Below are 16,353 nucleotides of genomic sequence, written 5' to 3' on the forward strand. Positions count from 1 at the left end.
AGATTGTAGAGTTATGTGCCAGCTGTGTGACTTCCTGAATATTGACAGATTAGCAAGTCTGCAACACTGCAAAGTTGTCTTGTTTTGTGGATCTGGGGCCTTTTGCATTATTGTATTATGGTGCCCTGTCCTCGGAAAGGAGGGGACCACCTGCTGCATCTGTGCTGACTTGGCAGAAACAACAACTGATCAGAGGTGGCCCCAGGGGCACCCAGACGCCATCCAGCTGAAGTCTTGAGACAGGAGTCCCCTCAAAACTGAGTGAGCAAGACATCAAAGGGTCATTTTCACTTAGATGGTGTATGTTCTAACCAGAGTCCCTCACAGTTCTCTACCCCCATAGAGACTGATCCAGAAGTTCAGAATCCCCAGATCTAGCACTCACATTGCCTCTGAAAGTGTGTCATGGACAGGAAAAACCCATCTGTGAAGCAGTCAGTGGGATGCACTTGAAGGTGGGCTCCTCGGCGTTTTTCAGGGTATTCAGATTCCCTTGTTACAGGCTCTGGTGTTTTTAGTCTTCACCCTCTTCTTGGGTATGCCAAGCGCTAGGTGCTGTGTACAAAGGTGCATGTTCATTCTATGGGAGGTGGTGCTCTATAAGAACTAGTTTCTATTCACAGTGTATCACCAAATCCCATCATCCTTAGCCTTGAAGTTAAGGTTGAACAGCCACTTCACAGAGGAGGCTATCCAATGGCCACTAAGTGTCTGAAAATGTGGTCCCCTTCATTATCCCTTAGAGATAGCAGAGCTAAACCTCAATGGCACACCCGCCAGAATGGCTACGGTAAGAAATGCTGTAAGAAATCTGACAGCAGCTAGTTTGGGCTGAGATGTAGAGCCACTGGAATGCTCCTACATTGCTGGGAGCGTGTATAATGGTAAAACCATTCTAAAAAGGCTTTGTCATGTCCTCTAGAGCTGAAGATCAACTTACTCTGTGACACAGCAGTTCAGCTCCTAAGTTTCTATCCAGAAAAATGATTCCATCTGGCCACCTACATGCATGTAAAGAACTCTTAGTCGCTTTATTCGTAATAACCCTAAAACACAAAACAGCCCACATGTGCATCAGCAGAGGAGCAGGTAAACAGATGGTGACTTGTATCCTGAAATACGATGTAGCAAGAAAGAGGAATGAATGTAACAACATGGGTGAAACTCCTAAAGTTCTGGTAGCAAAAGAAACCAGACAAAGAAGAACACATACTTGTGGTTCCGTCAACAAGGAATTGAAGAACTGGTAAAACTAGTCTACAGGAATTGAGGCTGCAACAGTGCTTGCTTCTGGCGTGAGGGGTTCTTGCCAAAGGAAGGACGCAGGCAATGGAACCGCTCTGACGCCATCTGGTTGGTGGTGATGTGCTCGCAGATGTGTAAAAATGCCCCGAGCTGCCCATGTGGACTGCTTGCTTTCTTGTCTAGAAGTCATGACCCAATAACAACAATTGGGAAGGGACGTGCATCTGAAAGATTCATCTGGGTCCTTGATCCCATGCGCTTTGGTGTTTTAGGCCTGTGGCATGCAGGGCGAGGGGAGCCTGAGCAAAATCCCTTTCAGCCTGGCACTTGCTTTCCCCCATCTCTTAGATTGGCCTACAGCCAGTGGTATGGGCTACTCCTTGGAAAAGCCTAGCAATTCAGATTTTAGAAGAAGCCCCACCGACTGTCCGAGGGTGCTCTCCTTTCTAGGAAGCTTTGGTCTAGAGGCTGATTTTCAAGTAGAGTATGACTTCTAGGTAGAATCTAACAGAAGGTGTGGTGGGCTTTCATTTCCAGGGGTGGCTGCCAGAGAGACAGCCCAGGCTCTGAAGACGCTGGCCCAGGCTGCCCGCGGAGTGGCCGCGTCTACGAGTGACCCTGCAGCTGCACATGCCATGCTAGATTCTGCACGGGACGTCATGGAAGGCTCTGCCATGCTCATTCAAGAAGCCAAGCAGGCCCTGATTGCACCTGGGGATGCTGAGAGTCAGCAGAGACTAGCCCAGGTGAGGCCCAGAACGGCACTTGTGGTTATTGCTAAGTGGTAGTGTTGGCAGGCTCTCTCCTGAGCACTTTCCGTGGTGTGCACATTGTTCAGTCAGTGGGTGTTTTCAAAACCTCCCAAAGTACCATACCTGTGGAGGCTGTACACGACCCCCACTTTGGTAATTCTTGCCCAGTACCCCCGACAATAGAAGATCTGCTTGACTGAGTCAACAGATAGTATGGGGGCTGGCGGGGTGGGGGGCACTGGTGTTGAAATCTGTCCTTGGCATTTTGGGAGCCAGGAGGCAGCATGTCTGTTGGGGGCTCGTGTATGCTTCAGTATATTCTTCTCCCTAGTCTGGGAGGTGAGGTAGATAGTAGACTTAGTCTGGCCACTTAAAGTTGTACACTTGCTCTACTGCCTCTTCGGATGGGTCTTTGCCAACCTGATGATGGGAGAAGTCTAGGAGAAGTTCTAAACAGGAAGCTGGGAAGGAGATGGTCTAGGTAAAGGGAATGACACAGCCCACTTCTGAAGACCTTACCCTTCCCCTGAGTGCAAACAGCGAGCCCTCACCCATCCCAGAGAGGCAGCATGTGGGCAAGTCCAAGTTGGTCTGGAAGCACTCAGAGTGTCCCTCCTGCTCTTGGGCGGGCTGTGGTCTGGGGTGGTGGCCCCGGAGTGTCACAGAGAGGATCACACCTGAGACCCTTGAGACCCAAAGAACTCAGCCCTGCGGGGCTCTCAGGAAGGGAGCTCTTTCTGTTTCTCTTCGTGGTGGCCCTCTTTGTCGTAGAACCTGGCATAACATAGGAGACTTCTGTATTCGAGTCACAGAATGGTGACTTAGCCTGGTGCCGGGTGCACGTAAGGCGTCCTGTGTCACCATGTCAGCCCCTTTGCCGAGGCAGGATGTTAACCGCCGTGAGAGGCCTTGGTGAGGTGATTTAGTGGTAAACAGTGTCAGCTGGATGCTGGCAGATAATTTCCCGATGCTTTTCAGCTCCGTGCACTGTCCCTGCTGGCTCCCCACATGTCTGCAGCAGTGTTTGCATGGAAAGGGCTCTCTCATGCAGCTTTTCTCCCTCTGCAGGTGGCCAAAGCCGTCTCTCACTCCTTGAATAACTGCGTGAATTGTCTCCCAGGACAGAAGGATGTAGACGTGGCCTTGAAGAGCATTGGCGAGTCCAGCAAGAAGCTGCTTGTGGACTCGGTGAGAGGCTGAGCAGTGAGAAGGGGGGCTGGGCTCACCTTCGGTGTGAGTGGAGGGGGAGCCTTCTCCCCTCTGTGGGATCTCTGAGCAGCTAACCTCTGTCTCAGGAGTATCGTTTCACTTCCCAGTTTGCCTTTCCTTGTTCGGTGTTGCCATCAGCAAAGTTCCCAGGTGGGGCTTTAAAAGTTTACTTTTTCTCTGGGTCCTTGTTGCTGCGTGCTCTCCAGCCAGCCCAGTGAAAACAGGAAAGGTGGATGTGTGATCCTCTGACTTCTTATCAGGACATCGCCAAGGGTGATAGTAAGGTGGTGGAGGGTATGTGTGTTCAAGACGTTTGAGACAGTGAGTAGTCTCAGGAGGCTGCTCGCTCATGGAGCCTGTTCCCTGTTCTGTGCACCCCTTTCGGGGGCAGGGGGAGGGTGGCTTGGGCTCATCCATTTCTTCTCTGCCGGGTGACTGGCACATACCAGGTCTGCAAGCAGTGTATGTGCTGTGACTAACAAGCTGGAACAAACAGTCATAGTTCCACCAGTGACACTTCTGATCCTCACAAAAGCTGTGAGCAACAGCTACTAATAAAATTGGTGGCTATTTGTGTGAAAGAATAGGATTTGAAGTTTAATAGCATCTGCCTATTAGTTCTAGAAAGCTAAACCTTTGAGAGGCTCCATCCAAAATGGAGAGGTGGTTCAGAGCATGCATCCTGGAGCCAGACTTCCCGGGTGTGAACCCTGGCTATGCCACTGAGGGGACCACAGACCCTGAGGACAGACCACTTTTAGATCCCCTGTGTCTAGCATTGAAGAGCTTAGTAAATTTCAGTGAATGAAATAATGTCTATATGATCAAGGTCAGACTTAACAAAGGTGGGCTCAGACCACACAGAGCCTTTTTGTCTAGATGACTCAGAAAGGCAGCCCTGGAGAGGCTTTGCCTCCGCAGAGCCTTCCTTCATTCCTACAATGCAAAGTGAAAGTTCTTATGGGGGTGCCTTTTCTCCCCACTGCAGTTACCTCCCAGCACAAAGCCTTTCCAGGAAGCCCAGAGTGAGCTGAACCAAGCCGCGGCTGATCTGAACCAGTCTGCGGGGGAAGTGGTCCATGCCACCCGGGGCCAGAGTGGAGAGCTGGCTGCAGCCTCTGGCAAGTTCAGTGATGATTTTGATGAATTCCTGGATGCTGGCATTGAGATGGCAGGCCAGGCTCAGGTGAGTGTGGCAGTGGCTGCCTGGAGTGGACCTTTTCCTGTCTCTTCTGGTGGACTGTCCTCCCTGGAGGCCCGTTGGGCAAACAGACACAGGGAACCTGTCAGCAGGTCACACCATTGCATTCTGTTTGCTGCTTAAAAAGCTCTGTGACCTCACAGGCCTGGCATTCCTAAAGACGCTATTAGCTTATGTGTGAAATGGTTCTTAGAGATAAGGGATAACCTCCCACGATCATCCAGCAGGATTCATGGTTTACTTAAGCTTTTCAGAGGGAGGGCAGCTCTGTGTCCTATATTTCATATGTGGTATAATATTGTTTAAAAAACCATGTGTTTGAGTTTCACTGGGCCCATTGGAGGGGGCTGTGTCTAATACCAAGTGTCAAATGCTTAAAAATTACCTCTTTGAGGGCACCTGAGTGGCTCAGTCAGTTACGTGTCTGCTTTTAGCTCGGGTCATGATCCCGGGGGTCCTGGGATTGAGCCCTGCATCAGGCTCCCTTCTCTATGTGGATCCTGCTTCTCCCTCTCCCTCTGCTGCTCCCCTGTTTGTGATCTCTCTCTCTGATAAATAAATAAAATCATTTTTAAAAAATTACCTCCTTGAGATGAACAGATAAAGCCCTTGTTCAGAATAAGGGAACATGACTGGTCTGGTGGCAGCCTACAGAGCTGTTTTTTCTGGAGCCCCTGTGAACTCCCTAAAGGAGATACCCAGGGTGTCTCTGGCTGTATTATCTACACATGGTTGTTTCTCAGGCAGAAAGTCAACCAGGTGAGAAATGTGTCTTTCCCTGAGTCGGAACTTCTGGGGTGCAGTTGGCTCTGAGTAGCCAGACAGTGCCGGGCGTTTGTGCCAGGCTGGGATGTAGGAGCTCCTTGACAACTCCAGCATTGTTGAGCGAGATGCTGGAATCCTGGCCCCATCTGTGCACTGATGCGCGGGGGCTCTCTCCCCCTCCCTCTACTTCCCTCCCCCACTCTTATTGCATGCACTTGTGAGATAGCACAGCTCTTGGCTGACCCGCTCGGGGATGGATGTCTGTCCTGTGGGGGCATCTTGGTGTGGGTATTTGTTTGGGGAAGGGTAGACCTGGGGCAGTGTGTCTACCTGCTGGGCATCTGCAGACTAATGGGGCTTAATGCGATCTCTGTAGGTAACTTGCTCCTGTATCGAGATGCTTCTCCCGGCTCTCTGAATGCTGCCCGGGAGAAATGGACAGTCCCTAATTACTTGGCCTCCTTTCAACTTTGCAGACGAAAGAAGACCAGATCCAAGTGATAGGCAACCTCAAGAATATCTCTATGGCGTCCAGCAAGCTGTTGCTCGCTGCCAAGTCTCTCTCGGTAGATCCCGGAGCCCCCAATGCCAAAAATCTCCTGGCAGCTGCTGCAAGGTAAGAGCGGAACAAAACGTGCTTTCATGTGTGGTTAAATAACGTCCGTGTTTGAGAGACAGGCCTGACATCCTGCCGCTCTGGCTGAGCAGAGACGTGGGGCTGTCTTTATATTGTTGAGAGGCAGAGGGGCGACTCTGGCATTTCATTAAACTGGCTTGTCCTCACGTGCTTTCCCCGTGAAAGATGTTTTCTGTCTTCTCTCACTGCCTTTCAGCTTGCTTAGACTTAAAGCCCCTGTTGATTTATAAACACGGTGGCTTACATAGATGTTTTTAAAGGAGTGTTCTGTCTTAACCATGATGAAAGTAATATGTGCTCCTTGGAAAAAATCAGAAAATACTAAAAAGCATTAAAAAACAAAACCAAAAACAGCCCCACAACACCCAACGCGCCGTTCAACATTTCTTGGGCACTCACTGGGTGCCTGGCATCAAGGCTAACAAGATGAATTTAAACTTATTCCATTTGTTACATACAGAAGGGCCCCCGTTTATGATGAATGGGTGTAGGGGTGGGAGTCAACTGTTTTGGGAAATATATTAGAACGGCAATCTGAGTTTGGGGTGGTGCCAGTATCTTTCCCGCTCTTTTCACCCAGGAAAGCAGTGAATACAAGACAATGTCTGCTTCAGGACCACTGCAGCAATTTAGTTCAATAACCAGTGACCGAATGCTGGTCCGCAGAGAAACTGCAGTGAGAGCCTGGGAAGATATTGTATTAGCAAACCCACATTCACTTTCCTGAACCAAGAGGGCCTGTAGGGTGTTTGGTGTTTCTCTAGTGCTGTGGGCTTGTTTTCTTAGCATTCTTTGACATCACTTTGTATGTAGGAAGGTTAACAGCAGGAAGAGAGGATGTGCAGGCAATTAGGATATGTAGCATAATTGGAAACCTTTTCAAAATGCGCAGATTAGTAATTTTTAAAATGCATAGCTTGAGTTTGACTTTGCAATTTTTTAAACTTAATTTTGCTTGGTTGCTTGTGTATTTGTTTTTTCAGGTCTTTTTCTCTCCTGGGTGTTCAGTGGTTGTCTTTTTAAGTTCAGAGTCAGCAGAGCTGAATTCTAGTCCAAGCTTTAATGTTTGACACTCTTGGTTCCGTTGGTTGGATTGCTCAACTTGTCTCAACTTTCCCATCTGCAAAATGGGGCTTGTCCTACATCATCCTCGAGTTCTAAGTTCTTGTTAGTTCTCAGTAATATAAGATATCGTCATGCTTACGGTTAAATCTGGTCTCTGGTACCCTCTTGGCCAGTTGTGCTTTATTTGTTTGTTTATTGCCTGTGGTGGTGGGGGATGGAATTAGATCATTTCAGAGCAAGTCCCTTGAAACCCTTGAGTTTCTGTAGTTATTCCCAGGTGTATATACTTCAGCTTCACACTTGATCTTAGCCAAAAGGCCGAGAAGCGATTATACTTCAGCTTCAAACAGTAACGAGAGCCACTCAGATATTGGGAAAATCCCCTCCAATCTCCCTGCCTCCATCTTCTGCTTTGTGACTGTGCCAGTGAGTGGGTGCCCCTGTGAGGGGTGGGGGCTGAGGAGGGAAGCATGATGTCTTCTCTGTTGAGCAGCTGTTTCTCATATAAAACCCTCTTTTTTTTTTAATTTTTTATTTTTTATAAACATATATTTTTATCCCCAGGGGTACAGGTCTGTGAATCATCAGGTTTACACACTTCACAGCACTCACCAAAGCACATACCCTCCCCAGTGTCCATAATCCCACCCCCTTCTCCCAACCCCCCTCCCCCCAGCAACCCTCAGTTTGTTTTGTGAGATTAAGAGTCACTTATGGTAAAACCCTCTCTTGGTTTTCTTTTTCCTACAAAGAGCCTTTGGATAGGGCAACTGATGTTTCCAGGTATCTGAACTCAGATGTTTTTCATTATCTTCAATTTTTTGCATCATTTCAAAATTACAGTTTCCAACTTAGAACGCACTGTTCACTCTCTTCAATCATGGACAAAGGGGAGAGTGCAAATTGGCCTTTTGCAAGATAGGTAAGAAAGGAAACACAGGCCCTGAAGGGTTATGGCTGGTGTCTTGGCTCTGTGGGTGTCTGACGGCCCCCTGGTGGTGACATGGAGGAAGGGGCCTGGAGACGAGGTGATGATGCTTCCTTTGCCTCTGTCCTGGCTTTCAGCTGACAGGGAGTTGCGTGTGCTTAAAAATCATCCCAGGAAATGATTGTCTCTGGATGGAACTGTTGCCAGAAGATGCCAGCACATTCTCCTTGGCTTCTTGGCACATGTCAGGAAGCTCTGCTCCTTGAGGTGGTTTCCCAGTAGAAGCTCAGGCCAGGTCAAGTGAGTCAGGTGAGCTGTTCTTTGGAGGCAAAGCTCTGCACAGCGGGGGTGCATTCATTCATTCACCAGATTTTTGCCACATGCCTGAAATGGGCTGGGTCTGGCACTTGGTGCTGGGCAGGTGCACACTGTGATAGGCCAGGGCTGGCCCTTCGGAGTGAGGGCAAGGAACACACCCACACCCACCCACCCACCCACCCACACACACACACACACACACACACAGCATACTCCCCTCGTTCCATCTGGACACTGCAGCAGCTGCGCATGTGAGCGCCCTTGGCGTTGAGCAGCTGGGATCTGACTGCCGTTGTCCTGATCTTTAGTCCCACTGCCCTCCCTATTCCTGGGACAGCCCAGCCCTGCCTCTGTTTTATGTGGCTGTCCCCAAAGGTCCACAGATGCCATTGTGGGGACCTAGACTCAGACCGGTGCAGGCCTGCCCTGCTCTTACGTCTGCAGACTTAAATCCTTTGTTCTTGATGGTCAACATGATTCTTCCTGCTTTGAGAAAAAAAGACTGATCTCTGGAAAAGCAGCATTTCTGCTTCAGAGAAGCATTCTGCATCGGAGCCCAGGTACATGAGGAGTCCAGTCCTTTGGTTTCTGATGCTGAGTGGGGACGAAGTCATTTTCCGTTCAGTGCCCAGCTTGTTCCTGTGTAAGTACTGAGCTCTGACTCCCTTCTGAGGACTTGGGCGGAGCTGGAGACCCTTTGTCAACTATTCCTCAGCTTTTTCCCTGGCCAGGGGCTGGTCCAGTGCTCCCTGAACTTCGTCAAAGAAATGGAAAACCAGCTTGCATTGGAAGAAGGAGGGAGTGTCCTACCTCTGAGCAGCCCCCCTGTGCCACTGCTCATAGCACAGTCACGCTGACCAGGACTCCCTGGCTCCCACTGCCATCGTTGGGACACAGCCAGTTTCTCTGCTGCTGCTTTCCTGTCCCTTGAGGCTTTCTTAGAACTTTGCAGTCGATTCCTCTTCCTGGGCTGTCCTTTGTTTTGAGGTTCCTGCCAGCCAGGCATCCTCCTGTCTCCAGAGACAGTGAAAAGGGATGACCCAGCAAGCAGTACTTTGACACTGTGACATAGAAAAATGTAAACTAGTCCATCTGTTAGTCTTTCTAGAATGTTCTCTTCCCTTTATCCAAACCAGGATCTCACTGACTTCTCCGATTGTTGCAGTCCATATCGAGCTCTCCCTTCTATGCGGAACCCATACATCTGTGCTCCCTGCGAGCCTAGAGCATCTGGCCTCTCAGGTTCGGGAGCCCATCTGACGTGCTCCCGTCTTCACCGCTTCCTTTGGCTTACCTTCTGTGTGTCTTACCTGTTCATTATCCTGCTTCCCCAGCCAGGCTGCAATCACTTTGCTTTCCTAAAGAGACAAACTATGTTGCCATACCTTGTACAGAGCAGGACCCAGGGAATACGCACGGGTGAAATTCAGCGTGAATTTTTTGCCTGCCTAAAGACGCTCTCCCTCAAGGAAGGGAGGTACCTGATGTTGGTGTCTCCCCCCACCCCAAGCTCCCTATCAGATGATCTGTGCTTCACAGGTCATCAGAAACACAAATTGGTTGATTTTCCTCTCACAACCCGGCCCATCTCCCTCTCTATTGAGACTATCCCTCCAGAACTCCCAAACTAGTTGAATCAATTCAGTCAGTATCCCTGAACACTAAACAATGTGTAGATTAGAACTCCTTTTATTTTTTAAGATCCAAGGTTATAGGTTCCAATGTTTTCTAAAAAAAAAAAACTTGAGAGTGGCTGGATATGCCTAGATAAAGAATGAAACACAAGAAAACACTACTTCTATACAGGGGAATTATGGCTGTTTAACTTTTATATTAAAAAAAAAACTTACGCAGCTTTAGTCATTTTTTAAAAAGTGGAAAAATATTTTAAAACTGCTGTTCAGTCCTATTTAGATTCATATAGAACAGAGGGAGGATGCTGCTACTTTTGGCCCTCTCTTTGTGACAATGTAAGTTGGCTAAATCATAATTTTTTATTGGATTTATTGAAATGTTTTTATTTAAAAATAAAATCACTTTTAAAAATGCTATAACTCTAACTTTTTGGCATGTCATTCTGTCATTTTTTTCTGAATATATATATGTTGAATTTTACAGCTATGGTCTCCTACAGTTTATCCAGTTTTGTAGATTTTGTTAACAGTGAAGCATGAATATTCTTCTCTGTTAGGAATGCTATGCATTATGACTTTTAATAGGCACCCAGAATCCCACAGTAGGCTATCCATTCAGTCAGTCAGTCCTCTGTCATTCCATATTTGAGTTGCTTCTAATCCTTTATTTTACAACTAGTATAGTTTGAAACATAAAAATACTGTTTTTCATTGTCAAATCTACGTAAACCCCTTGCCTCTGGGCCACTTATTTTGTTATTGGGCTATCCACTCCAGACTCTGAAATGAGTTATGAGGATAAATTATACCTAAATACTGCTCCCTAAATCATGGATCAGAATTACCCCAGTGACTCATTCAGACCTCAGTCCTGTGCTTTTACTTTCATGATTATCCTACCACAAACCACTAGTCTGTTGGGGTTTCTTACGCCAAGTTTTTTAATTTGAAAAATTTTCACATTGAAAAAAACAGATAAAAGACGAGGATAATAAGTAGTTATATATTCTCTGGATTCCCCAATGGACAGTTGTTAATGGACCAATCTTTATATAAAAACAAGGTGTTTTGTTTTGTTTTGTTTTGTTTTGTTTTTTAAAGTGCAGATAGACAGGAAACAGTAAAAGAAATAAGCTAAAGGGAACGTTTGTGTGAAACATGGAAATACCCTCCACGTGATCATGTTGTCACTGTTAAGGGTATTCTATGCACTTCGTTCTGCTCACGCTTGCCAGCCTGTCCACTCGGGGGTGTGTCTGGAGGCCTACCACCCGGAACATGGCTTTGGACTCCGAGGGACCCATCTGGAGAACATGTCATAGAGCACACCCTCCAAGATGCCCAGAGTTAGAGATTGTCCTGCTCTTTCGGTTTTTACTGTTTTGCTTTCCACCACAGAGAACCCAGTGCTCCTGTATGAAACCTTCGTTAAGCATTTCCCCCCCGCCCCAAACAAATGAATCGCTAGAGTCAATCTTACAAAAGCTATTTTGGGATTCTTTTTTGAGTTCAGGGATGTTTTTTCTTCTTCCCATCCGCCCTAGCTAAATTTAAAATTCAAAGCAGTATCTCCTCATCAAATAATTAAGCTGATTGCCTTTGTACATTGGCAACATCATTTTCCATCTAATTTGATATTCTGTGGGAAGCTGCAAAGCAGTTTAATAAAATAAGATGTCTCTTATATTAGGCAGTGCTAATGATTAACAGCAAGTGTGCTCTAGTTTGTTTTTGTTTATTTTAAGTTGAGGGTTAGCTGCTGTGGTTAGTAACCATGAATAGAATTTAGGACCCTGCCAGAGTGTAGACGGGTCATGACCATTCAGAAAATGGCTGTGGGTCCGGCTTTGGAGTCAGGTAGTCACGGCTTCGAGTGTTGTTTTTGCTGCTTACTTGAGCATCCCTTTAGGGAAATTTCTCCTGTCTCTGCTTCTTTCATTGCTAAAACACAAGGATATTCAATTTTAAGATTTAATATGAGCATGGTATTGGCAAAGGATTAGACACATAGGTCAATGGAATGGAGTCCAGAAGTAGACCCACATAAATATGGCCCAGGGATTGTCGACAAAGTTACAAAAGCAGTGCAGCGTTGAAACAATGACCTTTTAAATGGAAGGTGGTGGAATGATAGGCTTACCACAAAACCCACCCCAACGCCCCACGTGAAAAGAACCTGGACCCATATTTCACACCGTATAAAAAAAACTAACTCAGAACGGGCCATGACTTTCTAAATGAACCATGGCCTGACCGAAGCAGGAGTTAAGCAGAGGCTGCTCATGAGAGGTGGAATCCGTGCCAGTAGAGGAAAAAAATGCTGAGCTGCTTCTCAAGTGCTAAGAAGAATAGAAACACGTATAAAATCATGAGTCTCTAATTCCTATTAATGTTAAAGAAAAGAGCTGTTTTAAAGAATAATTTGGAGATAACTTCTAGGAACTAGCGAATCATGTAGGATTTCATGGAAAGCCAAGATTTTAAAATCATGAACGCAGTTTACTGGTTGTATGCCTGCTATTTTTTGTTGTTGTTGTTGTTTTTGTTCTGGTTTTTGTTTTTTGGGTTTTTTCGCCTGCTATGTTTTAAAATATAGAAAACATTCCCAGCTATACAAAGGCTATCCAAAATAGCCTCGGATCATCTTATCTCTTATGGGCTGCTAATGAAGACTATTTAAAAACAGTGTTAATACGATCTCTTTGCTATTTGCAACTTTGCTGTGAATTCTCTCCTATGAATATATTAAAAGGTAGTTCTACTTTCCTAAAAGAACCATTCGGACACTTTAAAGGGAAATCAGATGAGTAATCACAGGCAGCGTGGGGACACACATTCTGTCTGCGCTGGTTGTGGTTTATTTTGGGTTATTCAGAGCCTTGGTGAAGAGCTCTCACCGGGACCCCAGCCTTTATACCGAATTCCATGTATTTCCGACAAACCTACAAAATATTGTTGGGGAAATTACTGTTGATCTTTATAAACTAAAACAAAACAAAAACCCTTCGTCCATTTCTCTTACAGAGCTGTGACCGAGAGCATCAATCAGCTGATCACTCTGTGCACCCAGCAAGCTCCAGGCCAGAAGGAATGTGATAATGCCCTGCGGGAGCTCGAGGTAAGCCCCAAGAGAAGCTGCTAGGGATTTACCATGGGGCGATTGGCTGTCCTTTCCAGAAAAGGCCAATTTCTTCTCCTCTGTTCTTGCCTCATGACCTTCCTGAAAGACAACAGAGGCCGAGGTTTCAATCCCAAATGGTGAGGAATTCAAGAAAAATTAGATTTCATGGCATTATCATCTCTGCTTCCCCTTTTTCCACTAGGATGACAGTTAATTTGTTTAAAGGACTCGACTTCAAATAGGGAAGCAGCCTGGGCATAGTCTGAAGATGAGCCATTTCTACCTAAAGTTTTGGAGTCATTATGTGGGCACGGTTTGAAGAAGCCGGGGTAGATGTTACTGTTGAGTAAAAATGATTTTCCGGTACGTTTTATTTTAGTCACTGTAGGGGGCATGTGAGTGGAAACCCCGGGAATAACACTTACCACATTGTCAAGGCAACTGTGAGACCCCTAGTGACCCAGAACACAGTGTAGGTGCTTCACAATTTGTATTCATACTTGGGGTTTATTTATTTTTTTTAAGGTTTTTTTTGTTTGTTTGTTTGTTTGTTTTTTAAGATTTTATTTATTTATTTGACAGAGAGAGAGAGATCACAAGTAGGCAGAGAGGCAGGCAGGGTTGGGGGGAAGCCGGCTCCCCGCTGAGCAGAGAGCCCGATGCGGGGCTCGATCCCAGGACCCTGAGATCATGACCTGAGCCGAAGACAGAGGCTTAACCCACTGAGCCACCCAGGTGCCCCCTTAGGGTTTATTTATAACGGAAAATTCATCTACACCCCTAAGATGTACGCAGGTAAACAGACAACCAATACTTCCACTTGTACATAGAGCAGTCCTAACCAGTGTGGGTTATGTTGAAATGGCCAACTAGATCTCTCAGTGGATATGGGTTGGTTGAACCCAATGCACCTTTAGTTTTCTGGATGATGAGCACAGGAATACCCTCCCTGCCAGAGGGGGTCTGATTGCAGCTTCTGAAGGGTTTGATTAAGGCCCAGTCTGCTGGTGGCAGTTGCCCAGTGAGTGCAGCTGGAGGTGAGAAGAGGCTTGTTACCTGAGGACTAAAGCATCCTGAAAACAGTGGAGCCTATTTCCTATGTTGGGTTAATTACCATCCTATCCCGCTCTGTTCACATTCACAAACACGATACATAGGCTTTTGGTCTAAATCAGATCGGCCCAGATACAAACACTCTGTCCTTTGACAGTATGCTTGGTTGCCAAAATTATGACTCTTTCAGGACTGCTGTTACCAAACAATTTTGATTGTGTGAAGAGTGGGGGGATGTTCTTCAATGAAATGAACTCCTTCATGCTGCCCTCTTTCCTGGGATCTCAATAACTCAGTACTTCCCACCATGACCACCCCCCCCAATCCTTGGTAACTCCAATGGATGTGTCTTTTTTGTTGGCTGTGCCCCCAAAGGCTGTTGGGTCCGAATGTATATTCTCAACCACGGGGAAGGAGGTTGGATGGCTCTATCCCAGACTTGGCTCCCCTGGAAAATTCCCTCATATGTGACTATCAGAGATTATTACAACATGGGAACCAGAGATGATTTTCAGTGGACTGAAGACAAAGGGAGCAAGCCCCGTGCCCTGCTCCTTGATGGATTCTTACATGGGAGTGAATATTTTCTATACTTTTTGAATTAAAAACAAATGAACCATCTAGGTAGGAAGTTTAGGGGAGTGACCTTGTTTCATGCCTATGTGATAAAAGTCTCCAGAATTGAAAACTGAAGGTTCTCCTCATCAGGTAGAAATGAGTTAATGCGTCCTTGAAATGTCAGCTCCTTTGAGTTCCTGAGAACTCGTGCTAATTGACCATTGCCTTGAATTCATTTTTAGATTTTTCTTAAGAAAAAAAAAATCTCTCCCTTTTGTGGATACCATGTTTCTCCTTCAAGTCTGTGAACAGGACTCTCCTCTCCACCCAAGCTCACCTGAAACATCCTCTTCCGTACCATCAATGTTGTGTTGCTAACAAGAAATCTCAAGTCACTTGTAAAACCACCTAAATTCCTCTCAAGAATGTGAATAAATGAATAACCATGCCCAGAATCCTATATGCAGAGGGGAAGTCAACAGTTGGTATTTTACATGGAAATTTCTCTTGTTCTGTAACACTTGCTTGCTTTTTAAATTGTGTTTTCCTTCTGTAGACAGTCAAGGGGATGTTAGACAATCCTAATGAACCCGTGAGTGACCTCTCTTACTTTGACTGCATTGAGAGTGTGATGGAAAACTCCAAGGTAAGCCTGTCTGTGCTGGTAACACTCCTTCTCATTGTGGGGTACAGTCTAAGCATGTTCTTTGTCAACCTGCCTGTGGCCTCTCTGTGTGGTTGCATATATTACAAAGCTTGATGGTGGCACCCTTTGCACAGGTGCTCCTCAAACTTGACCATGCCTCAGAATCACTTAGGAGTCTTGTGAAACACAGAGGGCTGGACCTTACCCCTGAGTTTCTGATCTGGTAGATCAGAGGTGGGGCTGAGATTGTACATTTCTGACAGGTCCCCAGGTTCCTGCCGATGCAGTCCAGAAGGAACGCTTAGAGATACACTGCTTATTCTACATTGTAGATGGGTCTCACTGTGAATTAAATCTTGGATTTCTTTTACTTAGTACTGAATTGCAAGGGAAAGCCTTTCAGTGACCTTGGCTTTCATGAGACCCGCCCGCCTTGTGTGTGCTTCCAACCGCCCATTTTTGACATCATTATCAAGGGAATTGAGCAATGGGATGTTCTTTTGGGAGGTTGGAGGAGTAGGAAAATCTAAATATTGCAATGGTTTCTGTCTCCGCCCCCTTCCACATCTTAACCTAACTCAGCGACATCTTATTTCTTCTTATTTACTTTGATGTGGGTAGCAGTTGGGGGTGGGGAAGCTAAAAAGTTTTCTTAATGGAGCAATAATGATTTTTTTTAAAGTGGAGAAGTACAAACCTATGATGGCAATATCAAAGTTGTTGAGGTTGCTTCCAAACTGGATTAGAATAAAATATAAGGGAGACATGCAGATAAGGAGCAGTCGCCAGTTACCAAGTCTGTCCTTGGAGCACAAGTCCATGTTTGTCCACATCACTCTGATGTCAGCTTTGGGGACACAGCTATGTCGGTGATGTCGAGAGGGGCATGTCTTGCACTGGGATAAGACTAGAATTTCCTCTGTCCAGCACTGTTGATGGAACTCTGGACTCCCTAAGGGTGCATGAGTCTTAGACACTTCGATCTACAGAAACTCTTCCTTCTTAAAGAGGGAAGCAGGGTGGTAGAAAGGACAGTACTGTGCCTACAGATACCTTCTAACTTCTCTCGTTTGCAAGTCTTCATATGCTCTGGACTGTGCTGTATATCTAAGCAATTTTAGGGAATTTTTTTCCCCATCCAAGATGGTGTATTGATGAAGAATTCTGTATTGGCAATGCCATAGGCTTTCTAAAGGGCTGTGTTCAGCATCTTCCATTCCA

At 46.2% G+C, this 16,353-nt stretch overlaps 1 protein-coding gene across 7 annotated transcripts in view; it reads left to right on the plus strand.

Moving 5' to 3' along the window:
* TLN2 (talin 2) overlaps positions 1-16,353 on the plus strand; it is a 421,428-nt gene that overhangs the window by 308,015 nt on the left and 97,060 nt on the right. For all 7 annotated transcript variants that reach the window (XM_032342750.1, XM_032342743.1, XM_032342747.1 and 4 more), the window contains 6 exons: positions 1,783-1,991; positions 3,066-3,185; positions 4,195-4,392; positions 5,649-5,788; positions 12,779-12,872; positions 15,043-15,132. In XM_032342750.1, coding sequence (XP_032198641.1) covers positions 1,783-1,991; positions 3,066-3,185; positions 4,195-4,392; positions 5,649-5,788; positions 12,779-12,872; positions 15,043-15,132 — 851 coding nt within the window. The remainder of the gene's footprint in view (positions 1-1,782; positions 1,992-3,065; positions 3,186-4,194; positions 4,393-5,648; positions 5,789-12,778; positions 12,873-15,042; positions 15,133-16,353) is intronic.

This window comes from Mustela erminea, chromosome 5, assembly GCF_009829155.1.
Source record: "Mustela erminea isolate mMusErm1 chromosome 5, mMusErm1.Pri, whole genome shotgun sequence".
Lineage (NCBI taxonomy): Eukaryota > Metazoa > Chordata > Mammalia > Carnivora > Mustelidae > Mustela > Mustela erminea.